At 42.2% G+C, this 27616-nt stretch overlaps 1 protein-coding gene across 1 annotated transcript; it reads right to left on the bottom strand.

Moving 5' to 3' along the window:
* Nucleotides 1-73: 73 nt before the first annotated feature.
* LOC139365819 (teleost multiple tissue opsin 3a) lies at nt 74-27616 on the bottom strand. Its single transcript, XM_071102890.1, has 4 exons — nt 27238-27616; nt 25614-25942; nt 8775-9008; nt 74-328 (listed from the first exon to the last, which is right to left on the bottom strand). Exons 1-4 carry the CDS (start codon nt 27614-27616, stop codon nt 74-76), a joined length of 1197 nt encoding a protein of 398 aa, XP_070958991.1.

Here is a 27616-nt window from a genome sequence, read left to right as displayed (position 1 = left end):
TGCAGGTGGCTATCTTTTCTCTGAGCCTCTCTCACCTCAGAGTGTGGTTCCCCCAGCCCAGTAGAGGAGGTTCTCAAGGGGTGTAGTGGACCACCAGAGACATGGTGCGCCGTTCCCTCCGCAGGCCACACAGGGGGGCATTGCTGGGGCTCCTGTAGCTCTCTGTGTGTGGGGAGCAAAGAGAGGGCTGTTTTGGGGCTAGAGAGGGGCATGAAAGGGGTTTACCGGGGGTAGCGTTCTCCTCTCTGCTGCTCTGCTGGGTGTTAAAGCCGTACACAGACTGGGGCTCCCCTCTGCATCTCACAAAGGCCACGAAGCATCTGTAAAACTGACACACACACACACACACACACACACACACACAAGTCACTTTGAGTATAAATCTCACTCTCACACACTGAGGCGATAGCATTTGACACAACAGTAAGATGGCATCGGACAGATATGGCAGCTCTGCTTCTAGCTCCTAAGCAACTGTGTTAGTTCTTACATTATTATCCTAGAATTTTTGTTGGGTGTTTTTACATACAGACGGAAATAACTTTTGGATATGAGAGCAGCGGTAACTCACCAGCATTACGACCAGGAATACAACTTTCCCGAATTGGATCCTTTGTTTGTACCCCCCAGGGCATTTTAACTTATTCCAGAGGCTACTCCAAAACACCGCCAGCGGAGAAGAGGTATTCGGAGTGGACTTCTAGTCAGACTCCAGAGGCGTGCACACCATCCACCTCTTCAGAGTATATTACTTATATTCAGTCTCTGGATAATAAAAGTAGACAAGCTCAGGGTGAGGATCTCCTTCCAGAGAGACACCGGGGATTGTAACATACGCTGCTTCACAGAAACATGGCTCTCTCGGGATATACTGTCCCCTTCCATTCAGCCATCTGGGTTCTTAGTACATCGCATCAGACGGGAATAAAACATTAAAAACTCTCCCGGAAGAAGAAAGGCAGGGGTGTATGTTTCATGATTAACCCTCCCTTCTGCAAATCTGATCACGACTCCATTTTGCTCCTCCCTTCCAATAGGCAGAAACTCAAACTGGAAGTACCCATGCTAAGGTCTATTCAACGCTGGTTTGACCAATCGCAATCCATGCTTCAATATTGTTTTGACCACGCAGACTGGGATATGTTCAAAACTGAAAGCGCAAACCACCGCATTTAACCATGGCAAGGTGACTGGGAATTTGGCTGAATACAAACAGTGTAAGTATTCCCTCAGTAAGGCAATCAAATACAGTACAGAGACAGTGGAGTCGCAATTCAACAGCTCAGACACGAGACGTATGTGGCAGGGACTACAGACAATCACGGACTACAAAGGGTACACCTGCCACGTTGCTGACACCGACGTCTTGCTTCGGGACAAGCTAAACACCTTCACCCGCTTTGAGGATAACACAGTGCCACTGACGTGGCCCTCTCCCAAGGACTGTGGGTTCTCCTTCTCCGTGGCTGAAGTGAGTAAGACATTTAAGCGTGTTAACCCTCGGAAGGCTGCCGGCCCAGACGGCATCCTTAGCCGCGTCCTCAGAGCATGAGCAGACCAGCTGGCTGGAGTGTTTACGGACATATTCAATCTCTCCCTATCCCAGTCTGCTGTCCCCACTTGCTTCAAGATGTCCACCATTGTTCCTGTACCCAAGAAAGCAAAGGTAACTGAACTAAATGACTATCGCCCCGAGGCACTCACTTCTGTCATCATGAAGTACTTTGAGAGGCTAGTTAAGGTTTATATCACCTCTACCTTACCTGACACCCTAGACCAACTTCAATTTGCTTATTGCCCCAATAGATCCACAGACGATGCAATCACCATTGCACTGCACACCGTCCTATCCCATCTGGACAAGAGGAATACCTATGTAAGAATGCTGTTCATTGACTACAGCTCAGCATTCAAAACCATAGAGCTCTCCAAGCTCATCATTAAGCTCGGGGCCCTGGGTCTGAACCCCGCCCTGTGCAACTGGGTCCTGGACCTCCAAATGGGCCGCCCCCCTGGGTGGTGAAGGTAGGAAACAACACCTCCACTTTGCTGATCCTTGACACAGGGGCCCCATAAGGGTGCGTGCTCAGCCCCCTCCTATGCTCCCTGTTCTCCCATGACTGCGTGGCCAATCATCAAGTTTGCTGACGACACAACAGTAGTAGGCGTGATTATCAACAATGACGAGACAGCCTACAGGGAGGAGGTGAGGGCCCTGGGAGAGTGGTGCCAGGAAAATAACCTCTCACTCAATGTCAACAAAACAAAGGAGCTGATCGTGGACTTCAGGGAAATAGCAGAGGGAGCACGCCCCTATCCACATCGAAAGAACCGCAGTGGAGAAGGTGGAAAGCTTCAAGTTCCTTGGCATACGCATCGTTGACCATCTGAAATGGTCCACTCACACACCGTGTGGTGAAGAAGGCGCAACAGCTTGGCCCCCAAAAACCCTCAAACTTTTACAGATGTGCAATTGAGAGCATCCTGTCAGGCTGTATCACCGCCTGTTAGGGCAACTGCACCGCTCGCAACTGCAGGGTGGTGCAATCTGCCAAACGCATCCCCAGGGGCAAACTACCTGCCCTCCAAGACACCTACAGTACCCAATGTCACAGGAAGGCCAAAAATATAATCAAGGACATCAACCACCCAAGCCATGGCCTGTTCACCCCGCTATCATCCAGAAGGTGAGGTCAGTACAGTTGCATCAAAGCTGGGACCGAGAGACTGAAAAACAGCTTCTATTTTAAGGTCATTAAATAGCTATCACTAGCCAGCTTCCACCCCGTTATGCAAGCCTGCACCTTAGAGGCTGCTGCCCTATATACATAGACTTGGAATCACTGGCCACTTTAATAATGGAACACTAGTCACTAATAATGTTTAAATAATATTTCCATACTGATTTTACTCATCTCATATGTATATATACTGTATTCTATTCTACTATAGTCAATGCCACTCCACCATTGCTCAATCTAGTATTTATATATTTTTAAATTCCATTCTTTTACTTTTAGATTTATGTGTATTTTTGTGAATTATTTTTAGATACTACTGCACTGTTAGATACTACTGTTCCTACACCCGCAATAACAACTGCTAAATAGGTGTATTGGGCCAATAAAATTTGATTTGATCAAACTCATCCAAAGAAAGCTACCTGGTCTCAGAGCATTTCATATTATTCTGTATGTAAATCAGAGACACTCCATTTAGTATGATAGGTTTCGTGTGTTTATTTGTGGATGTCCATCATCCATTTCGTAGTTCATGAATTACAATTCGTATATGTTAAGAATTTGCTAAATGTGCAATATGTTACGAATTTAAAAAACATTATGAAATCCAATTTGTTGTGGCTAACGTTAGCTAGACTAGGGGTTTGGGTTAAGGTTAGAGTTAGCTAACATGCTAAGTACTTTCAAAGTAGCTAAAACATAGTAAGTAGTTAAAGTAGCTAATTAGCTAAAATGATCAAGTTTTCTATGATGAGTTTCAAACAGTAACCTTCTGTCTTATGTCACCATACCAAACATAGCATCATACTAATTTGAGTGTTCCAGATTTACATGTTATGTCTAGTCTATGAGACCAGGCTGCATAAAGAGAGCATAGAGTGACCTAGTTTGCTAGTATGTGTTCTCTATTAAAATTTTCAAATGAAGTCTTCGTAATAGTGGTGGCTGCTGAGGGGGAAAACGGCTCATAATAATGCAAATGGAATGGCATTAAACACGTTTGATGTATTTGATACCATTCCACTAACTCCGGTCCAACCACTATCACAAGTTCGTCCTCAATTAAGGTGCCACCAACCTCCTGTGGTGTGTTGATACTTGACACCTCTTCTTGGTTCAAGTGCCCTGAGAGAAGACAAATGGGATTTAAGGTAGCTGCCAAACTAAGTATGTCAGCCGGCCTGTTCTTACTGTAAGTGTCATAGGTAGTATCTATGAGGCAGAGGGCGATGAGAGGTGCAAAGTAATTACTGGGAGTCTGTGTCCTCACAATACTGTGTCCCCGCAATGACAGGAGTTAGGGTGTCACTGTCAGTAGTCCGTGTGGGGATGTTAGCAGTGTCCCTTCACCCAGTCCCCCTCTGCTCCTCACTGACAGGTGGGCTGTCACAAGCACTTGAACCCCCATTTATACATTTTATTAACTGAGCTCTCATAACAAAATACATGATTAGCCTGTCAAGCTAAAGTAATCATGTCCATGAATGTGAAATAGAGCATTTAGCAAAAACATCATGTCAACATGTTAGGACATACCTCTAAAATGATACCTCAATGGTATCCTTAGTATGGACTCTGGGGGCTGTGTGTGATTGTCTTTCTGGCCTCACATGCCAGGCTTGAAAAATTAAAGGAGAGCTGCACACTCTAGGAGCTCAGATGCAATAATTGAAAAACCTAATAACCAACGTTTCGACAGACAAGCTGTCTTCATCAGGGTATAACGACAAACACTGCGGGGTGACTAGTTTATGTAGTGTCAAAGGACACACACAGGTGTCTGTAATCATGGCCGGGTGTGGCCTGATATCATTGGTTGATTGTCAGATATAACAAATAACATAAAAAAACATGAATGGATAGCATACGATCCTAGATACAATTTGGCTGCATAAGCCTAAAAACATTTACAACAGCAAAATCACAAGAATGGCTTCAGATCAAAATCTACGTTAAGACCGAGGGAGCAAGGGTCTTTAAATTAAAGATCCAGGCAGCCTCTCGTTTAACAATAAATTGTCATGTTCGATGCCGATATAACATCCATTTAAGGGAACACTTTTTCTCCCCTAATAGTGATATTTCTACTGAACATGTAGGTTTCTCACCTGCACATCCTCCGACTCCTTTTAGAAGTAGGTGTTATTTTGTACCTCCATCCAATCGCAATCACTCTATTGAGACGTATTGCAGACTCGTTGAATAATATGTTGTTAATCTCCTTAAGAACAAACAGGAGTACATATCTTTCCAGAATTTACCTCAGGAATGAAAAACAAGCTCTGCTTGATTTACAATCCGTTATGTCAGTCCTTACCCGCCCTGCTGATAAGGGTGGGTTGGTTGTACTCATGGATAGGACAGTTTATGCAAATGAGTGTCATAGACAACTGCTTGACAACACCTTTTACAAGAACTTCAGAAGTGACCCCACTGCCCAATTTCAGAACACAATCTTTACTGTCCTACATGGGTATTTAAGTTCTGGTCAGATAGCTAAAAAGTCATGTTCTTTTTTGGTTATTCAACACCCTAAAATTGCTACTTTTTATACTTTGCCGAAATTACACAAGAATGTTACAAAACCTCCTGGGCGCCCTATTGTAGCGGCCCTTGATGCAGTAACGGCACCTCTATTGACTTTTGTTGACTTTTTTACTAGACCACTCGCAGAACAGCTCCCCTCCTTTGTGAAGGACACCAGCAGTGTGATCTCTATTACTGAATCTCTTGATCCTCTCCCTGAGAATACTTTGTTTAATGACGAATATTCCACACGAGGGCGGTATTGACGCTGTTACATTTTCTTCTGCAACGTGACCCAAATTAACTAACTTCCAGTGCAGGCATTATAACATTGGCTGAAATAGTACTCTCACACACACAACTACTTCATGATTCTAAATTATTTCTTTATTCAGACGAAGGGTACTGCTATGGGATCCCCCATGTCTCCTAACTATGCTAATTTGTATGTGGGTTACATGGAGAAACAGTCCATCAAAAATGTTTTCTTGCCCAACATCATTAATTGGAAATGGTACATTGATTATATTTTTGTTCTATGGAGGGGTGATGCAAAACAGCTCCAGGCATTTCCTGCTTTTCTTAACTCTTGTTCTGAGCATCTGAGATTTACTATGCAGTCTGACACGTCAAATCAGTTTCCTGATCTTGTGTGAGGATAATGTTCTATACACTGATCTTTACAGGAAACCTACTGATCGTAACAGTTCGTAGAGGGCTGAAAGTTGTCACCCGCATCCCTTGAAAAACAGTTTGCCCTACAGCCAATTCTGTCGAATCAAAAGACTTTGCAAAAAAACTAAATCCGATTTAGACAGAAATATGGCTGAGAAGCAAAGAAAATGCAAGGTGAGGGGGTACAAAAATGGTCCGACTAATATTGCTATTGAGAAAATTCAAAACAAAACAAACAAAACTCTGATTTACCACCCCAAGATATCCCTGCACAACGTCTATTTGTTGCCCCTACTGGATGGAAACTACAAGTGTAATGGCTGTGCTACATGCAATGGCACTTATAAATGTAGTTCCTTCAAACACCCCCAAACAGGGAAACAGATCCCAATCAAAAGGTGTTATCACGTGCTCCACTAAGGCAGTTATTTATCTTATAACTTGTCCTTGTGGTAAAAACGATGTGGGTAAAACAAAGCGCAAATTAAAAGGACAAATCTCAGAACATGACAGAACTCGATTTACCCAGTTGCGGCCCACTTCTTGGAAGCAAACCACTCGATTCCGTCCCTACTTTACATCGGCATTAAACATGTCACCCTCCCTAGGAGAGGGGGTGACCTGGACAATTTATTGTTAAAACGAGAGGCTGCCTGGATCTTTAATTTAAAGACCCTTGCTCCCTCGGTCTTAACGTAGACTTTGATCTGAAGCCATTCTTGTGATTTTGCTGTTGTAAATGTTTGTAGGCTTATGCAGCCAAATTGTATCTATGATCGTATGCTATCCATTCATGTTTTTGGTATGTTATTTTTATATCTGACAATCAACCAATGATATCAGGCCATACCCGGCCATGATTACAGACACCTGTGTGTGTCCTTTGACACTATATAAACTAGTGACCTGCAGTGTTTGTCATTATACCCTGATGGAGACAGCTTGTCTGACGAAACGTTGGTTATTAGGTTATTAAATTATTGCATCTGAGTGTGCGGCTCTCCTTTAATTTGTCAAGTGTTCTACTCCGCTAGCCAGCACCTCGCCTAAATAGGTGTGCGTTTTTTTCACCTCTACAGTGCATTGCGAAAGTTTTCGGCCCCCTTGAACTTTGCGACCTTTTGCCACATTTCAGGCTTCAAACATAAAGATATAAAACTGTATTTTTTTGTGAAGAATCAACAACAAGTGGGACACAATCATGAAGTGGAACAACATTTATTGATTATTTCAAACTTTTTTACCTAATCAAAAACTTTAAAATTGGGCGTGCAAAATTATTCAGCCCCTTTACTTTCAGTGCAGCAAACTCTCTCCAGAAGTTCAGTGAGGATCTCTGAATGATCCAATGTTGACCTAAATGACTAATGATGATAAATACAATCCACCTGTGTGTAATCAAGTCTCCGTATAAATGCACCTGCACTGTGATAGTCTCAGAGGTCCGTTAAAAGCGCAGAGAGCATCATGAAGAACAAGGAACACACCAGGCAGGTCCGAGATACTGTTGTAAAGAAGTTTAAAGCCGGATTTGGATACAAAAAGATTTCCCAAGCTTTAAACATCCCAAGGAGCACTGTGCAAGCGATAATATTGAAATGGAAGGAGTATCAGACCACTGCAAATCTACCAAGACCTGGCCGTCCCTCTAAACTTTCAGCTCATACAAAGAGAAGACTGATCAGAGATGCAGCCAAGAGGCCAATGATCACTCTGGATGAACTGCAGAGATCTACAGCTGAGGTGGGAGACTCTGTCCATAGGACAACAATCAGTCATATATTGCACAAATCTGGCCTTTATGGAAGAGTGGCAAGAAGAAAGCCATTTCTTAAAGATATCCATAAAAAGTGTCACTTAAAGTTTGCCACAAGCCACCTGGGAGACACACCAAACATGTGGAAGAAGGTGCTCTGGTCAGATGAAACCAAAATTGAACTTTTTGGCAACAATGCAAGACGTTATGTTTGGCGTAAAAGCAACACAGCTGAACACACCATCCCCACTGTCAAACATGGTGGTGGCAGCATCATGGTTTGGGCCTGCTTTTCTTCAGCAGGGACAGGGAAGATGGTTAAAATTGATGGGAAGATGGATGGAGCCAAATACAGGACCATTCTGGAAGAAAACCTGATGGAGTCTGCAAAAGACCTGAGACTGGGACGGAGATTTGTCTTCCAACAAGACAATGATCCAAAACATAAAGCAAAATCTACAATGGAATGGTTCAATAATAAACATATCCAGGTGTTAGAATGGCCAAGTCAAAGTCCAGACCTGAATCCAATCGAGAATCTGTGGAAAGAACTGAAAACTGCTGTTCACAAATGCTCTCCATCCAACCTCACTGAGCTCGAGCTGTTTTGCAAGGAGGAATGGGAAAAAAATTCAGTCTCTCGATGTGCAAAACTGATAGAGACATACCCCAAGCGACTTACAGCTGTAATCGCAGCAAAGGGTGGCGCTACAAAGTATTAACTTAAGGGGGCTGAATAATTTTGCACGCCCAATTTTTCAGTTTTTGATTTGTTAAAAAAGTTTGAAATATCCAATAAATGTCGTTCCACTTCATGATTGTGTCCCACTTGTTGTTGATTCTTCACAAAAAAAATACAGTTTTATATCTTTATGTTTGAAGCCTGAAATGTGGCAAAAGGTCGCAAAGTTCAAGGGGGCCGAAAACTTTCGCAATGCACTGTATATTACTCACATGCCAGGCTGTCATAAGGCTTTCTAAGCTGCATATACGTTTCTCCCCACCACTGTAAAGGCTACACGACAGGTGAACAACACCATTGTCCCTCTGGTCCGTCCTTTAGCGCCCCCTCTCACCTGGTTGTTGAACAGCACATAGATGACAGGGTTGATTACGGTGCTGCTCTTGGCCAGGACGGCGGGCACCACGCTGGCCACGGGGGTGACCAGGCCTGACCGGCCGAAGGTGGCCGCCAGGGCCATGACGCCGTAGGGCATCCAGCACAGCAGGTAGCAGGACACCATGGACAGCACCATGAGCAGGATGTGCTGCTCTCGCCTCTGGGCCGACAGCAGGTTGATTTTAGCCACCTGGGAACAGGAGGGGAGAAGAAAATTGTCTGACAAAGCTTTGCATTCATTATACTGTTGTATTATCTTTGCTATTACCAATGTGTAGCACCCCACTTGTAATGCTGTAGTGCTGGTCATGTATGATGTTAAGGTGTTAAACACACTGTGTTGCAATGAAGGTCTACAGTAGGGTTGACTATTTTACCAGTATTCTACATGTGTTCCCTCCTAAGAATAAATAACCTTTCTCCCAGGTAACCCGGTATTTCCCACGAAAACCGGACTTGTCATTCAAAAGCATTATAAAAGCATATAAATAGGCCTGTCTGGATTTGATTAGAGCTTTGATCGAAAATTGACACCTGATGCTACCTGAGCCTGATGAGTCATACATCAATGGAGCAGCAGGAAGCCTAGTGGTTAGAGGGTTGGGCCAGTATCCGAAAGGGGTAGGCTGTCATTGTAAACAAGAATTTGTTCTTAACTGACTTGCCTAGTTAAATAAATTAAATACCTTTTAATGAGCCCAAAAAATCCCAAATGACTGTGCTGTTATCCAATACATATACAGTACCAGTCAAAAGTTTGGACACACCTACTCATTCAAGGGTTTTTCTTTATTTGACTATTTTCTACATCAAAACAATGAAATAATACATATTGAATCATGTAGTAACCAAACAAAAAGTGTTAAACAAATGAAAATATATTTTAGATTCTTCAAAGTAGCCACCCTTTGCCTTCATGACAGCTTTGCATGCCCTTGGCATTCTCTCAACCAGCTTCACCTGGAATGCTTTTCCAACAATCTTGAAGGTGTTCCCATATGATGATCACTTGTTGGCTGCTTTTCCTTCACTCTGCAGTCCAACTCATCCCAAACCATCTCATTTGGGTTAAGGTCGGGTGATAGTGGAAGCCAGGTCATCTGATGCAGCACTCCATCACTCTCCTTCTTGGTCAAATAGCCCTTACACAGCCTGGAGGTGTGTTTTTGGGTCATTGTCCTGTTGAAAACAAGATGATAGTCCCACTAAGCGCAAACCAGATCGGATGGCGTATCACTGCAGAATGCTGTGGTAGCCATGCTGGTTTTAAGGTGTGCCTTGAATTCGAAATCACTGACAGTGTCACCAGGAAAGCACCCCCAAACCATCACACCTTCTCCTCCATGCATCACGGTGGGAACCACACATGCGGAGATCATCCGTTCACCTACTCTGCGTCTCACAAAGACACGGCAGTTGGAATTTAAAAAACTCTAATTTGAACTCATCAGACCAAAGGACAGGTTTCCACTGGTCTAGTGTCCGTTGCTCGTGTTTCTTGGCCCAAGCAAGTCTCCTCTTCTTATTGCTGTCTTTTAGTAGTTTTTTGTTGTTACAGAAACTCGACTATGTATGCCTGATTCACTCATTCTCCTCTGAACAGTTGATGTTGAGATGTGTCTGTTACTTGAACTCTGTGAACCATTTATTTGGGCTGCAATTTCTGAGGTTGGTAACTCTGCAGGTCTTCCTTTTCTGTGGCGGTCCTCATGAGAGCCAGTTACATCATAGTGCTTAATGGTTTTTGTGACTGCACTTGAAGAAACATTCAAAGTTCTTGAAATTTTCCACATTGACTGACCGTCATGTCTTAAAGTAATGATGGATTGTCATTTCTCTTTGCTTATTTGAGCTGTTCTTGCCATAATATGGACTTGGTCTTTTACCAAATAGGGCTATCTTCTGTATAACCCCCCCCCTCCCTCCCTCCCTCCCTACCTACCTACCTACCTACCTACCTTGTCACAACACAACTGATTGGCTCAAACGCATTAAGGAAAGAAATTCCACAAATTTACTTTTAACAAGGCACACCTGTTAATTGAAATGCATTCCAGGAGACAACCCCATGAAGCTGGTTGAGAGAATGCCAAGAGTGTGCAAAGCTGTCATCAAGGCGTGGCTACTTTGAAGAATCTCAAATATAAAATAGATTTTGATTTGTTTAACACTTTTTGTTACTACATGATGCCATATGTGTTATTTCATAGTTGACATCTTCACTATTATTCTACAATGTAGAATAAAGAACCCTTGAATAAGTCGGTGTGTCCAAACTTTTGACTGTGTCGTAATGTGAATATCGTTAAATGTGAAGACTCTTATTTTATCAAATCAATTCTATTTGTAATCATTACGTAGTTATTGGTTACTAACACAATGCATTGATAAGTCCCTAGTGGACTAAACCGGTATGATGGCTTGGTAGACAATGGAAAGGGGTGGGGACAGATAAAAAGCGGGAAAGACCAAATGGATTCACTACAAACAGTTGATAATTATATTAATTGAAATGCTAATCCTTTGCACATGAACAGCCGCTCATTCGAAAATAATTGCAATGTATATATTTACGCCCGTATGTCGTTGTCTTCTCTTTTGGAATCGCCGGTCCGTCTGTCGGAGAGTCAGTTCATCAGAAAGTCTCTGGTTAACTTCCCCAGATGTTACAATGTCTTTCGTAGTTGTCGCTTACTCAGCGGCTCTGGATAGTTTCTGTTGTAATGGATACATCAGGCGTACAGATGGTCGTTGCATGGAATAGATGTTTCCGCAGTTGTCGGTATTCTCGTACTAGACTTACATAATTTCCAGCTGCAGACTAGTAATTCTACGTCTTGGATTTGCTTTTATTCTGTAGTGATCGATAGTCTCACTGACAGTGACGCCGACTATGCTCATGTGGGAGTGGCCACTGATTTGGTTAACTTTATATGAAAACCCATATTTTCTCATTTAGAAGGTTAACATCACATTGCATCTTTTCACAAATAGTTTAATGTTTAATCACATACGTTTAACAATATTTAGATGTAAACCCCATAATTAAGAAGTGTACACAACCAAAGATACAGTAATGAGTGTTTCCTGTCCTTCATGAGATCACCAAATGAAACACACTCGACATGACTGTCCCTTAAGTGTCCACGGACCATTCCCACATTCACAAAAATATAAATATTGTTTTATTCTCCCATTTTAGGGCATAGGAGTTTTGGCAAGAGAAGCTCTCCCGCAACACTGCATGGCAGTTTCTACCAAGTATTTATGACCGTTGTAAAACCTGATGTGGGAGAGAAAGAGAAAGGGGGGAGCCACGATATACACCCAAAAAGGGCCACGTCGTGACAGTCCCCCTCTGGTGGGTTCAATCTTGTGATTATCCTGCAAGTTGCAAACCAACATAAAAAATTAACGACCACGTGAGGTCCTGGTTGTGGATCATCGTTGCAGTCCCCCTCTGGTGGTTGACCTTGATAGGCTCTCTGAAAGCGGAGCAGTCCACCACAAGGATGGGCAGCGGATGTCCGGATTGGGATCGCCGTTCCGTACCCATCGTCTGGTCATCCAGACAGGAAGATCTGGACAGTAACTTAGGCAGATGTTAACAACGCACACACACACTCAAAATATATAATTACATTTCTTCCCATTGAGCGGCATTGTGGCACTAACTGATGGTTGTATGGGGACTTTGTTTAAGGCTCTATCACTTCCTAAGTGTCAAAGGAATTGAAAGGAAAAGGAATAAAAGCATAAACAAATGATATACAAAATCTAATTATCAAACCATCTAATTGGACTGTATTCTACATACGTTCATGGTCGGCAAAATGAACCTATCATGGCATTGTCTAATGTCATATCTAGGGCGTTCCTAATTTGTGGTGTTGCTTAGGGCGCTATCCTAAGTTGATAACTACATGATAAGTCTACAGCTGCAAGGCACCAGATTCGGGCAGTCTACAGGGATGACCTATGGACCTCTAGAGAAACTTGTGAGTACTGCAGCTGTAGAGTTAAAGGCCTCAAAGTAAATTTTCAACTTTACAAAGGCTGCTATTTTGCTCGGACGCTTAAGTGATCCAAGTATAAATCCTTATTACATGTGCCGTTGTACGTGTGTGTCTGTGCTTACACAAGCGCACATACCAAGTAACCAAGTATCCGGGTAGGCTGCAACCTGTTCAGAATTGTCATGGCCGTCGAAAGAAGTGGACCAAGGTGCAGCGTGGTGAGCGTACATATTTCTCTTTATTAGAATGTCGCCAACAAAAACAATACAAAACAAAACGACCGTGAAGCTTCAAAGTTAACTACCCACACTGAAAGGAGGGAAAGGGCTACCTTAGTATGATTCCCAATCAGAGACAACGATAGACAGCTGTCCCTGATTGAGAACCATACCTGGCCGAAACATAGAAAACAAAACATAGAATGCCCACCCCACACCACACCCTGACCTAACCAAATTGAGAACTAAAACGGCTCTCTAAGGTCAGGGCATGACAGTATCCCCCCCCCCCCCCCCCCCCTTCCCCCAAAGGTGCGGACTCCGATCGCAAAATCTGAACCTATAGGGGAGGGTCTGGGTGGGCATCTATCCGCGGTGGCGGCTCTGGTGCGGGACGTAGACCCCGCTCCACCTCTGGCTCACCCCCCTTTGGTGGCGCCTCTGGTGCGGGGACCCGGACTGGGCACCCTCGTCGCAGGACCCGGACTGGGAACCCTCGTTGGGGGCCCCAGACTCGAGGCCGTCGCTGGAGGCTTCGTGCCATGACTCCTCACTGGAGGCTTCGTGCCATGGATCATCACTGGAGGCTTCGTGCCATGGATCATCACTGGAGGCTTCTTGCCATGGATCATCACTGGAGGCTTCTTGCCATGGATCATCATTGGAGGCTTCTTGCCATGGATCATCATTGGAGGCTTCTTGCCATGGATCATCACTGGGCTGGAGAGACACACAGGAGTCCTGGCTCTGGGAGCAGGCACAGGACTCACCAGGCTGGGAAGACATACAGAACCAAACCCGGCAAAAACATAGAAAACAAAACATAGAATGCCCACCCCACATCACACCCTGACCTAACCAAATAGAGAAATAAAACATCTCTCTAAGGTCAGGGCGTGACAAGAATGTGTCTGATGTCATCAGATAATCTTCAGGTCAATGCCTGGAGGTCAGTAAGAATTGATGTCGACCTCAAGACATATGTTAAGGGGACCTGTAGTAGTTTTACGACACGTCAATGTGTCTTACACCATTATAGTGGTGATAGGTATGAAGGAGTCTATTTCATAGATACAGTTGAAGTCGGAAGTTTACATACACCTTAGTCAAATACATTTAAACTCAGTTTATCATTCTTGACATTTAATCCTCGTAAAAATTCCCTGTCTTAGGTCAGTTAGGATCACCACTTTATTTTAAGAATGTGAAATGTAAGCATAATAGTAGAGAGAATGATTTATCCAGCTTTTATTTCTTTCATCACATTCCCAGTGGGTCAGAAGTTTACATACACTCAATTAGTATTTGGTAGCATTGCCTTTAAATTGTTTAACTTGGGTCAAATGTTCCGGGTAGCCTTTCACAAGCTTCCCACAATAAGTTGGGTGAATTTTGGCCCCTTCCTCAAGACAGAGATGATGAGTCAGGTTTGTAGGCCTCCTTGCTCACACACGCCTTTTCAGTTCTGTCCAGAAATGTTCTATTAGGATGTGGTCAGGGTATTGTGATGGCCACTCCAATACCTTGACTTTGCTGTCCTTAAGCTTGGGGTCATTGTCCATTTGGAAGACCCATTTGCGACCAAGCTTTAACTTCCTGACTGATGTCTTGAGATGTTTCTACAATATAACCACATCAATTTCCTACCTCATGATGCCATCTATTTTGTGAAGTGCACCAGTCCCTCCTGCAGCAAAGCACCCCCAAAACATAATGCTGCCACCCCCGTGCTTCACAGTTGAGATGGTGTTCTTCGGCTTGCAGGCCTCCCCCTTTTTCCTCCAAACATAACGATGGTCATTATGGCCAAAGAGTTATATTTTTGTTTCATCAGACCAGAGCACATTTCTCCAAAAAGTACAATCTTTGTCCCCATGTGCAGTTGCAAACCATAGTCTGGCTTTTTTATGGCGGTTTTGGAGCAGTTGCTTCTTCCTTGCCGAGTGTCCTTTCAGGTTATGTCGATATAGGACTCGTTTTACTGTGGATATAGATACTTTTGTACCTGTTTCCTCCAGCATCTTCACAAGGTCTTTGCTGTTGTTCTGGAATTGATTTGCACTTTTCGCACCAAAGTACGTTTATCTCTAGGAGACAGAATGCGTCTCCTTCCTGAGCGGTATGACGAATGCATGGCCCCATGGTGTTTATACTTGCATACTATTATTTGTACAGATGAACGTGGTACCTTCAGGCATTTGGAAATTGCTCCCAAGGATGACCCAGACTTGTGGAGGTCTACAATTTCTTCTGAGGTCTTGGCTGATTTCTTTTGATTTTCCCACGATGTCAAGCAAAGAGGCACTGAGTTTGAAGGTAGGCCTTGAAATACATCCACAGGTACACCTCCAATTGACTCAAATGATGTCAATTAGCTTCTAAAGCCAAGACATAATATTCTGGAAATTCCCAAGCTGTTTACAGTCAACTTAGTGTACATGTATGTAAACTTCTGACCCACTGGAATTGTGATACAAGTGAAATAAACTGTCTGTATGCAAAAACTATAGTTTGTTAACAAGAAATTTGAGGAGTGGTTGAAAAACGAGTTTGAATGACTCATAAGTGTATGTAAACTTCCGACTTCAACTGTATGTCATCCACGGAGGAGTTACCCTCAAGACGGAAGTAAGCACTGAAACAGTCATACGCAGTGTGATTATGGTTCATGACTTCTAATAACTTTCCTCCTGAATGAAGGGTTCTATTTATTAGTGACGTGTGCTGAGCATCAGAAGAGTGTTCTGGAGATTCCCTTACGTGTTGCAATCTGAGTGAACGGAGTAGCGCACAGCGTTGTATGAGATCTTCAGTTTCTTGGCAATTTCTCACATGGAATAGCCTTCATTTCTCAGAGCAAGAATAGACTGACGAGTTTCAGAAGAAACTTTGTTTCTGGCCATTTTAACTCTGTAATTGTGCCCACAAATGCTGATGCTCCAGATACTCAACTAGTCTAAAGAAGGCCAGTTTTAATGCTTCTTTAAATCAGGACAACAATTTTCAGCTCTGCTAACATAATTGCCAAAGTGTTTTCTAATGATCAATGAGCCTTTTAAAATTATAAACTTGGATTAGCTAACACAACGTGCCATTGGAACACAGGAGTGATGGTTTCTGATAATGGGAAGTACTGAATGAGCTTTGCAAAAGCAAATTTGACTGATTAATCAATGTTAATGATAAATCAAACCTGTATAGGCTATTTGGGAATTCAACTTTAATTAACCTGAGAGCGTTGCTGTATCAAGGTTAATGTGGAAAATTGTCTCATTTGCAGAAACCAATCAATTTGGAAATTATTTAAAATGTCAATTTGAAAAAGGTAAGTCTGGCAATTTTACTTATTAGTTCACTTGAAAGAGACAACTATACCCCATCTGTTGAGATTGGCTGGATAACATTAGTAACCACTTGATATAAACGTGATACACACTGGGTGTCACAAATGATGATTTAAAAAAAAAAAAAAATAATCCTGCCGATTCTTCACCCCCAGGGGTCACTGAACGCAGAAAGCTGAAATCAAATGGAAGTACAAAGGGCGGGACTTAAGTCGCTTAAGACGGCGGAATTTCAACGTGACACAGGAAAAACGAAATAGTTACTTTGCCTTTGTTAGCTGTAGCATCTCGTGCAAGCTAATCCTACTTTGTACACTTTCAAGCATAACATAGAATCCCTTTAAAGATGGGAATGGTTTAACTGGAAGGCGTGGTAAACAAAGAAATACACAGAGTCTACTCACGCTACTGAGACCGCGAGGGACAGAGAATTATCGCTTTGTCAAGCTAATACCTCCTCCTCGGCTGCCTCTGTGTCCTCGCTCGAGAAATTAATAATGACCGAGTCTACCCGGTTCTGAAACTCGGGAGACAGAAATAGCACATTTGACCCAACGCGTCAATTTCTATAATTTCTATAAATAGCTGGATTGTTATCCAAGTACTAGAAATTTTATCACTAACTTTACCAACTCATAAGACACCCTGACGTCATCAGATACGCGACACCAGGACAACTTATATGGGTAAACACACACAACCAATAATTCCTGTCTACAACTCCCCTGCTGTATAGCATAATCTGGGTGTATAATGCAATCTGCTTTTCAAATTTATACAGGCTGAATCAAAATAAATGCCTCATTCTATCTTAGATTCCTCACACGGCGCACTATATGTCGTAACGTGACTATCATTAAATGTGAAGACTTATTTTAATTACACAGAATTGATTTGATAAACTAATCATCTAAACTTTAATCAACTAGGAAGTCGGGGCACCACAGGAAAATATTTACTGTCATTAGTTATTTAGTTATTTCCTGAATCGACTTTTCAGATATTTTCATATCTTATCAAAACAGTCACTCATTAATAAATTGTACCCCATCAGTTCTCATTACTAAACGTCGCAAACCCTTGGGTATCTGCACAAAACCTAGCCTCCATAATGAATCAGCGATATACACATTGGCTTAATTATTTGTCCCCACCTCTTTCCATTGTCTACCAAGCCGTCATACTGGTTTAGCCCACTAGGGACTATTCAATGCATTGTGTTAGTAACCAATAACTATATTGTTTGTTTATGTATTTCTGTGATTTGATTAGTTAGTTAGTAAATAATTAATTAAGCCGATTCATTATGGAGGCTAGGGTTTGTGCAGATAGCCAAGGGTTTGCGATATTCAGTAATGAGAACTGATGAGGTACAATTCATTAATAAGGGTCTGTTTTGATAAGATTTTAAAATATCTGAAGAGTCGGTTTGGGAAATAGCGACTCTATAAACAAAATTTTTCCATGGTGCCCCGACTTCCTAGTTAAAGTTACATGATTAGTTTAATCGCGTAATTAAATTACACAGAGAATTGATTTGATAATATACAGTCTTCACATTTAATGATAGTCACAGACACGACAACGGGTACTGTATGATAGAGGCTAATGCACATTTAAGCATGACAGAAAAACATAAAAGCCCATAGATGTAGCTAGCTATATGCTCACTTGGGTAAATAAATGAAATTAGCTCCAGTAGGTTAATCATTTTGAATGAACTGTATTGTCTTATACTGTATTCAATGGACTGGAATTACCTTCAAACCACAATAAAGCAGGGAGAAAACTTACAATTCTGGTTCAGCACATGTGGCTAGCGAATTTGATTCTAATTTTGTTAATATAATAGGCTTATAATTAGTAGTCTGACGCATACATAGGCCTACCTTTCATAATATTTCCCCTAATGTTATTAGCCTACTGTACCTCCTCTCTCTCTCTCTATTGTTGCTTCATTCCTTCCTCGCTTCCAACAGTTAAATGAAATAAGTTGCATTGTCCTTATCTTCATCATTCTAATGACATCCTTGATTAATATAGAACAAATTTGCTCCTTTCAAAACTACCAGTAAGTTCTATTGGCTGATGTATTTAACATTCAGCAAATAAGAGCTTGTGTCCCTCCTCGAATAGTCTATTGGTATGAGAAATGCTAAAAAAAAAATTACAATGTCCAGCAAGCTATACTAGTCTAGCTTTTCCAAGAGCTAAGGATAGAGGCCAGCAAAGCACAGCTTATTGTGCAAGAGAGGCTATAAGTTAGAAGCTTATTATGCATAACCCATCATTAATTAGCTAAATATAAGGCTAAAACTGCATGGAATGTATTACCTGAAAGAGGTAGGCTAGGACATCTACAGTATATATATATATATATATATATATATATATATATATATATATATATATATATATATATATATATATATATATATATAGGACTATTTATCCATCTAGAAGATTATCTATTTTGGGTGCAATTTGAATGGAGTTGATGGGGAGAGAGAAAGACTGCGAGAGAGTGCTCGCGCGTGCACTGATTTAAAGCAATGATATTCGAGTGATAAGCTGTTTTAGAACTCTGCAGCTGCAATAAAAAAAAACACATCTTTCCAATAAAAAAACAAGTTGATCCCAAAAGCCAGATGGAGATGGATTAATTAGAAGTGCATTCGGTCTTTATATTACTGTAGCATAAACTATGCTGCAGCAAATGCAGGCCTACCTGTCACAAAAAAAAAGTTAATAATCATAATGAGATGATTGGTCTACATGCATTGTGAACTGCGCTACATACTGAGATGGGCGGCCTGTCCCCTCCGTGAGCATTGATGATTAATCATGCAGAAGCCATAGAGTAGCCAGATTTAGATTTGCATATAGTTTAACAGTTCCATTTCACACCTTGCTGTTCATGTAAATACTTTATTATAATTTACTGGTTTCATGCAGTTATTTATCCTGGGAAAGGGGAATGGTTTTGGTCGGTAAATCCCGGTACATATCGGTAACCGGGTTCCCGCCATTTAACCCTAGTCTACAGTAGCCTCAGAATCATTCTGCAGGGTAGCCCCATGGTGTAGCCGGAGGACAGCTAGCTTCTGTCCTCCTCTGGGTACATTGACTTCAATACAAAACCTAGGAGGCTCACGGTTCTCACCCCCTTCCAGAGACTAACACTGTAATTATGACAACTTCTGGAAGATGTCCTCCAACCTATCAGAGCTCTTGCAGCATGAACTGACATGTTGTCCACCCAATCAAAGGATCAGAGAATGAATCTAGGAATGGAGGCATAAGGTACAGCTAGCTATCACTGCAGTGCATAAAATGTGTTGAGTAGTTTACTCAAAGAGAGAAAGACAATAGTTGAACAGTTTTGAACAAATTAATTTCTTCAAAAATGAAAGTGAAGCGAGAGAGCAATATTTCATTGTATATTTTCTTTCACTTAGCTAGTGTCAAATGCAGTTTAGCTTACTCAAACAGACAGGGATACTATGTTAGCTAGCTGTCTATCTAACACTGGGACTCTAAGTCAAGGTAAGCTTTTGGTTTTATTAATTTATTGCCACCGAGGCCCTCCGGTGTAACTGCTAAACTGATTGCTGCTGACTACACTGTACTGCTTGATTGTAGCGGGTTTACTAACGTGTTAGTAAGCTATGTTGACTATGACATGACAACAATGTAGGCTGTGTGTAGCGGTCATGATATGAAGGTTCAGCTTGGAAAGGTTTTTTCTCCTAGTCACAGACACAGCTGATGTGTTGTGAACTGAAGTCCACAAGCGAAGAAAAAAACGTGAGAGGAGAGCGCGTAGATAGAGGCGAGAAGGAATTATATGTACAATGAGCTGTTTGAACGGGGCTGCTATGAAAGTGAACTGTTTGCGTGTGATCATTGGGATATTCATTGCACAGATTCTGTTGAAAACCTTTTCTTAAATGGAAGCAAATGGAATGAAACGGGGATACCTGAATTTGTCCAATAGAAACTCGTTTGCAACTGTTGGACTAATGATTACACCATAAATCAGCTAGATGCAGGCAAGAGTGTGCAAGGTGGTATTGAAGGTGTCACTGTCTGTTACCTTGATTACTGAAAACTCTCTCAACCTGTGCACCTACCTGGTAAACCTTCGTTCATAGGCTAGGTTGTAGCAACCTCATGATGGGCACAGGGAAAATGTGAGTATCATGTAGTAGCCTAAACCTATCAATATTACATTGAGCTGGGTGAATGGAATATGAATAACAGTCATCCAATATGTTGTAATAGAAATAAGGCCATGTTCATAAAAAAAGTAATCCTCCTCCCTCATCTTAAACGGCAACGACCACCACTGATGCTCAATTAGACACAGCCTTGTTGCCGGCCGAGTAGGCCATAACCTCTGTTACATACGCAATCTTCTTAAACATGTACTAGGAATTCTACTGCTGCCAAGCCATCACAAAGGGTATTTCCGGTGTATTGCCTGGATTTCTCTATTCCAGACCCACAAAGGAAGCAGACACTTCTATCTTGGAGGCTCAGACTGTTCTTTTCAGGAAATTGATAAAAAGGTACCTTTGTGACACCTGGAGATTTGGCCATGCATTTTAGTAACACATTAGGATGCCGTCGTATTGACATTTATTCTGAGGCACAGTTATGGCATGATAAATCTCACAGTGATGTGAGACCATGGGAGAGGCTTTTATGACCAACAGTGTGCCTGGAATTAAGATGTGCAGTGAGGCCCAACCATAAAATACCACCCTTGATCCATACTGATTATCTTCATATGAATGTCATTTCTCTGTGTGATGTGTCACTGCATGGTGGATTGTAATTCACCTCTCAGATGACGGTACTACTCCACAAGCTGGCGCTTGGTTTCTAAGAAAAGCCTGGGGGGGGGGGGCGCTTCAGAAGGAAGGTGACTGACTGGTGGATCAGCGAAGCGGAAATTCACAAGTAATCAGGTCTGCAGCGCTGGTCCCCTCAGCTGAACAGGCTTCAACAAACTTGAAAATGAGACACTTACATAACTGGATTGTCACCAATAGTAACGGGCCTATTCCACAGCCCAAAAATGGTTCCTAGATGATTCATTCATGGAGTAGCGCTGGTGGGTAGCATAAGGCGAGGGCATTCTGAGCAGGGCAGGCAGCCACCAATTGGAACCCATTAATTACAAATTGGTTGTGTGAGCCAGATGCCCAGGGTTTATAAAAGCCCCTCAAAGGCAAGGATAATTCACAAAAACCTAAGGAGGGTTGAACACAACCAGGTCCAGATTCCCCAGAGAGACTGCCTCCATGACTCCCCAGAGAGCCTGCCTCCATGACTCCCCAGAGAGCCTGCCTCCATGACTCCCCAGAGAGCCTGCCTCCATCACTTCCCAGAGAGCCTGCCTCCATCACTTCCCAGAGAGCCTGCCTCCATCACTTAAATAGCCATGAAAACACTGGGCTACATGTTAATTGGACACTGCCCATGAGCCAATATCTAGCTGCTTCTCCTAATAGACATTAACTATTTTCCTCCATAATACATGTTACCATAGATCTTTATAGCATGGTCACAGCAGTGGTAAAAAATACATTGAGGAAATGATCTAGATTGTGTCTCCGTATGTGTTTTTGAAACATCTTGTTTGTACTGTGTAGTGCTATCTGGTTTTGGCCTCCAGTCATTAAATGAAGGAAATACTTCCGTATAAATGTAATAATATCTCCCAATCATCCAGCCAGACAGATATATCCAGACAGCCTTTCTATTCCAATTACACTGTTTGTCAAAGGGATAATGGGTTCAGAAGCACAAAGGCTGAGTAGGGTCCATAACTGTGTATAATGGTGAATCATGGTCTGGCTTGAACCATTATGCGGGCAGCCACAGTACGGTCTGTCAACATCAAAAACAAAGCTATTTTGGTATGCATTCTACAATTACCCGTATGAACTACCAATATCATTGGTATAAAATGTTTTTCAGTTACCCAACAGTAGCTTGATTTTGACCAGGATACACTACATGAACATCTCATTCCAAAATCATGGCCATTAATATGGAGTTGGTCCACCCTTTGCTACTACAACAGCCTCCACTCTTCTGGGAAGGCTTTCCAATAGATGTTGGAACATTGCTGCGAGGACTTGCTTCTATTCAGCCACAAGATCAATAGTAAGGTTGGGCACTGATGTTGGGCGATTAGGCCTGGCTCGCAGTCAGCGTTCCAATTCATCCCAAGGATTATCATTGGGATTGAGGTCAGGGCTCTGTGCAGGCCAGTCAAGTTCTTCCACACAGATCTCGACAAACCATCAGTATGGACCTCGCTTAGTGCACGGGGGCAAACTGTTGCCACAAAGTTGGAAGCACAGAATTGTCTAGAATGTCATTGTATGCTGTAGCGTTAAGATTTCTCTTCATTGGTGCTAAGGGGCCTAGTCCGATCCATGAAAAATAGTCCAATGGCGGCGAGCTTTAAACCACTCCAGCCAACGCTTGGCATTGAGCATGGTGATCTTAGGCTTGTGTGCGGCTGCTCGGCCATGGAAACCCATGATGTTGCTTCCAGAGGACGTTTGGAACTCGGTAGTGAGTGTTGCAACCGAGGACAGACAATATTTTCGCACCGCACGCTTCAGCACCCGGCGGCCACTTTTTGTGAGCTTGTGTGGCCTACCACTTCGCGGCTGAGCCGTTTTTGCTCCTAGACGTTTCCACTTCACTATAGCATCACTTACAGTTGACCAGGATAGCTCTAGCAGGGCAGAAATTGGACGAACTGACTTGTTGGAAAGGTAGCATCCTATGACGGTGCCGCGTTGAAGGTCATTGAGCACTTCAGTATGGCCATTCTATCGCCAATGTTTGTCTATAGAAATTGCATGGCTCTCTGCTCAATTTTATACATCCGTCAGCAACCGATGTGGTTGAAATCGCCAAATCTACTCATTTGAAGCGGTGTCCGGTGTCCGGTGTCCGCATACATAACCAGCTGCAGAGTGCACACTTCATTAGCACCAGAGTGCACACTTCATTAGCACCAGAGTGCAAACTTCATTAGCACCAGAGTGCACACTCCATTAGCACCAGAGTGCACACTCCATTAGCACCAGAGTGCACACTCCATTAGCACCAGAGTGCACACTTCATTAGCACCAGAGTGCACACTTCATTAGCACCAGAGTGCACACTTCATTAGCACCAGAGTGCACACTTCATCATAATCTCATGATCTTCATCATGAGTCTCAATAAGGCACCAGACACCATGTAGCCAACCACCAATGAGTGACAGCACCACTCTAGGGTTGGAGTCCATTTAGGAAGAAGAACATGAGAATTTGAAATTCAGTTCAGTTCATGAATGGAAACATTTTCAATTCATACACTTCAATTCACTTCTGGTATTGACTGCTTTCAAAATGGACCTTCCCCCACCTGAGTCCCACTCACTAGAGGTCGACCGATTATGATTTTTCAACGCCGATTATTGGAGGACCAGGTAATGAGTGGAGAACAGGAGGCCTTCTTAAAGAAAAACTTACAGGTCTGTGAGAGCCGGAATTCTTACTGGTTGGTAGGTGATCAAATACTTATGTCATGCAATAAAATGCAAATGAATTACTTAAAAATGTGATTCTCTGGATTTTTGTTTTAGATTCCGTCTCTCACAGTTGAAATGTACCTATGATAAAAATTACAGACCTTTACATGCTTTGTAAGTAGGAAACCCTGCAAAATCGGCAGTGTATCAAATACTTGTTCTCCCCACTGTGTGTGTGTGTGTGTGTATGTATGTATGTATATATATATATATATATATATATATAAAAATTGGCCAATTACAGCAGTACTGAATAAACACTTTTATTTTACTTAATATAATACATAAATAAAATCAATTTAGTCTCAAATAAATAATGAAACATGTTCAATTTGGTTTAAATAATGCAAAAACACAGTGTTGGAGAAGAAAGTAACAGTGCAATATGTGCCATGTAAAAAGCTAACATTTAAGTTCCTTGGTCAGAACATGAGAACATATGAAAGCTGGGGGTTCCTTTTAACATGAGTCTTCAATATTCCCAGTTAATACGTTTTAGGTTGTAGTTATTATAGGACTATTTCTCTCTATACCAATTGTATTTCATATACCTTTAACTATTGGATGTTCTTATAGGCACTATAGTATTGCCAGCCTAATCTCGGGAGTTGAGATTCATAAAGTCATAAACAGCGCTGTTCTTCAAGCATTGCAAAGAGCTGCTGGAAAACGCAGGAAAGTGCTGTTTGAATGAATGCTTACGAGCCTGCTGCTGCCTACCATCGCTCATTCAGACTGCTCTATCAAATTATAGACTTAATTATAATATAATAAACACACAGAAATATGAGCCTTAGGTCATTAATATGGTCAAATTCGGAAACTATCATTTCGAAAACAAAACTTTATTCTTTCAGTGAAATACGGAACCGTTATGTATTTTATTGAAAGGGTAGCAACCCTAAGTCTAAATATTGCTGTTACATTGCCTAACCTTCAATGTTATGTCATAATTATGTAAAATACTGCCAAATTAATTATGGTCTTTGTTAGGTCGTTGTTCACACAGTTCGCAACGAGCCAAACTGCTGCGTATACCCTGACTCTGCTTGCACTGAACGCAAGAGAAGTGACAATTTCCCTAATTAATATTGCCTGCTAACATGAATTTATTTTAACTAAATATGCAGGTTTAAAAAAAGATATACTTGTGTATTGATTTTAAGAAAGGCATTGACGTTTATGGTTAGGTACATTGGTGCAACGATTGTCCTTTTTTCGCGAATGCGCTTTTGTTAAATCATCCCCCGTTTGGCGAAGTAGGCTGTGATTCGATGATAAATTAACATGCACCGTGTTGATTATATGCAACGCAGGACAAGCTAGTTAACCTAGTAATATCATCAACCATGTGTAGTTAACTAGTGATTATGTTAAGATTATTTTTTTTATAAGATAAGTTTAATGCTAGCTAGTAATTTACCTTGGCTCCTTGCTGCACTCGCATAACAGGTGGTCACAGCCTGCCACGCAGTCTCCTCGTGGATTGCAATGTAATCGGCCATAATCGGCGTCCAAAAATGCCTATTACCGATTGTTATGAAAACTTTAAATCGGCCCTAATTCAAATCGGCCATGCCGATTAAAACGGTCGACCTCTACCACTCACCCCCCTGATGGAAACCAGTATCCCGCCGTAGGAGTAGACCATGATCATGAGGGGCAACAGCAGGCAGAAGATGAACAGGCAGACCACATAGGAGACACTGGCCGGAGAGCGCTGGGTCCACTGGACAGAGCAGGAGGTCCCGGCCCCCTCCGGGCCATAGCTGCTCCAGCCCATGAAGGGGGGCAGGGTCCATAGCAGGGAATAGAGCCAGGAGCCCCACACACACAGCCAGGCCTTTCTGAAGTCAGACACGTCAGCCTGGGTGGAGCGCTGCACCGTGGCGTAGCGCTCATAGGACAGAATGGACAGAGACAGCAGGGACACGATCCCTAGGAGAGACAGAGAGAGAGAGAAATGAGGGGGAGGTTATCAAGGTGTCATGGGGTGCCTGGTGTTGTTATAACAGATGCCAGGTATCACCATTTCTTTTCTCACCAGTTTGAGAATTCAGATGCTAAGGAGAATGGGAGGTTACATAACAATCATTAGCTCTGTTTTGCCCAATTTTGGTAACATTTAGCTAAATGTTAAAAGTAATATTTTGTAAACCCAAGAGAGAGCTGGCATGCAATGCCACACAGGACAGTAAGAAAATGTATGGTGCAGTATTATATTCCTACATGAAGTCAGAAAACACTGCAAGTTGGCTTTTAGTGCTGACGTGCTATACATCTCTATACTGTGTGTGTGTGTGTGTGTGTGCACGCGCATGTCTGCCTGTCTTTCTGCCTGTCTGTAAGTGTGCGATTGGGACCTGTGTGCGTTTCAAATGTCACAGCATTGGACCAATAAACTGCTTTGACAATTTATGTACAGTATTTGCCAAGCTCATTAAAAATTATAGCCATTTTTTGTACACTTTAATCAGAAACATGAATGACACCAACATGTTTTTATTTAACCTTTATTTAACATAATGAACTGCATTTGTCAAACACCCACAGATTATAATTCAATCAATTTTGGTTATACAATTTTGGATCCAGAGACATGCAAGGAGAGATGACAGGTGAGAAGTGTACAATTTGTATGAGTGGCTGATCTAAAAGGGGTAGGCTGTTGTACTCTGTGTTGAATGGGCGGTCTCATTATGGGGTTATACATTAGAATAGTCTACATGCTTTACATTTAAGGTCCTATGCAAAGTCACTACACTTACTATGTCAAGCTTCCCAGTCAAGTGCACATTGAAACTTATTCACACACAGAAACGAATCCATTTTGGTATAAAGGTTGAATGCAAATGTCTCTTGCTCTTGCTAAAGCTTTATGCAACCGTTTTTCATTCATGTTCGACTGTTTTCATATTCAAATGTAGGTTAATGAACATTTTACAAGCACAGGGAGGAATAAAATACCATTCATTTATTAATTAGATAGGATATACAGTCATAAATTGATGATGAATTGTGCTCTGAGACGTTTCATAATGAGCGTGGAGGACTTATTTAAGAATTGATCGAGCAGTAATGATCTGATGGATTTGCATGCCCTTTTGCCAGTAAAGTTGCTCAGGCTAAGAAACTACTATATGCAAAATATTTTTTCTTTTTTCACATGGAGGTTAGCTCAAAGTGTAGGCTACATGGCTTTCGCTGCCTGTTGAAATATTTGAAAAACTCACCGAAAAGCGAATTGGCGAAGCCGTACCACTTGCAACCATGGTGTCCAATGAGCCATCTCCCCTGTAGACTTGCCGCAAAACTGAATAGAGTTCCACAAATACACACGAGGATGTCGCTCACGCTGATGTTCAGAAGGACGAGGTTTATGGGCGTCCAAAGCGACCGAAACTTTGCGAAGATAAGCAGGACAAGAAGGTTGTTGAAGAATCCCAGGACCAAAATGAGCCCAAGGCATACTGCCACCACCGTGTGGCCTTGCCTGCTCAGGTCGAGGGTGTCCTGGGGAACCAAGGTGTCCCGAACACTGACATTGGTGCTTAGGTTGGAAGCAGAGCTTTCGGTGCTGCTGAAATTCAGAGCTCTTAAGTGGACAACCAT

This window comes from Oncorhynchus clarkii, chromosome 14 (genome assembly GCF_045791955.1).
Source record: "Oncorhynchus clarkii lewisi isolate Uvic-CL-2024 chromosome 14, UVic_Ocla_1.0, whole genome shotgun sequence".
NCBI classification, from domain to species: domain Eukaryota; kingdom Metazoa; phylum Chordata; class Actinopteri; order Salmoniformes; family Salmonidae; genus Oncorhynchus; species Oncorhynchus clarkii.
This window is presented reverse-complemented; position numbering and strand designations above follow the sequence as displayed.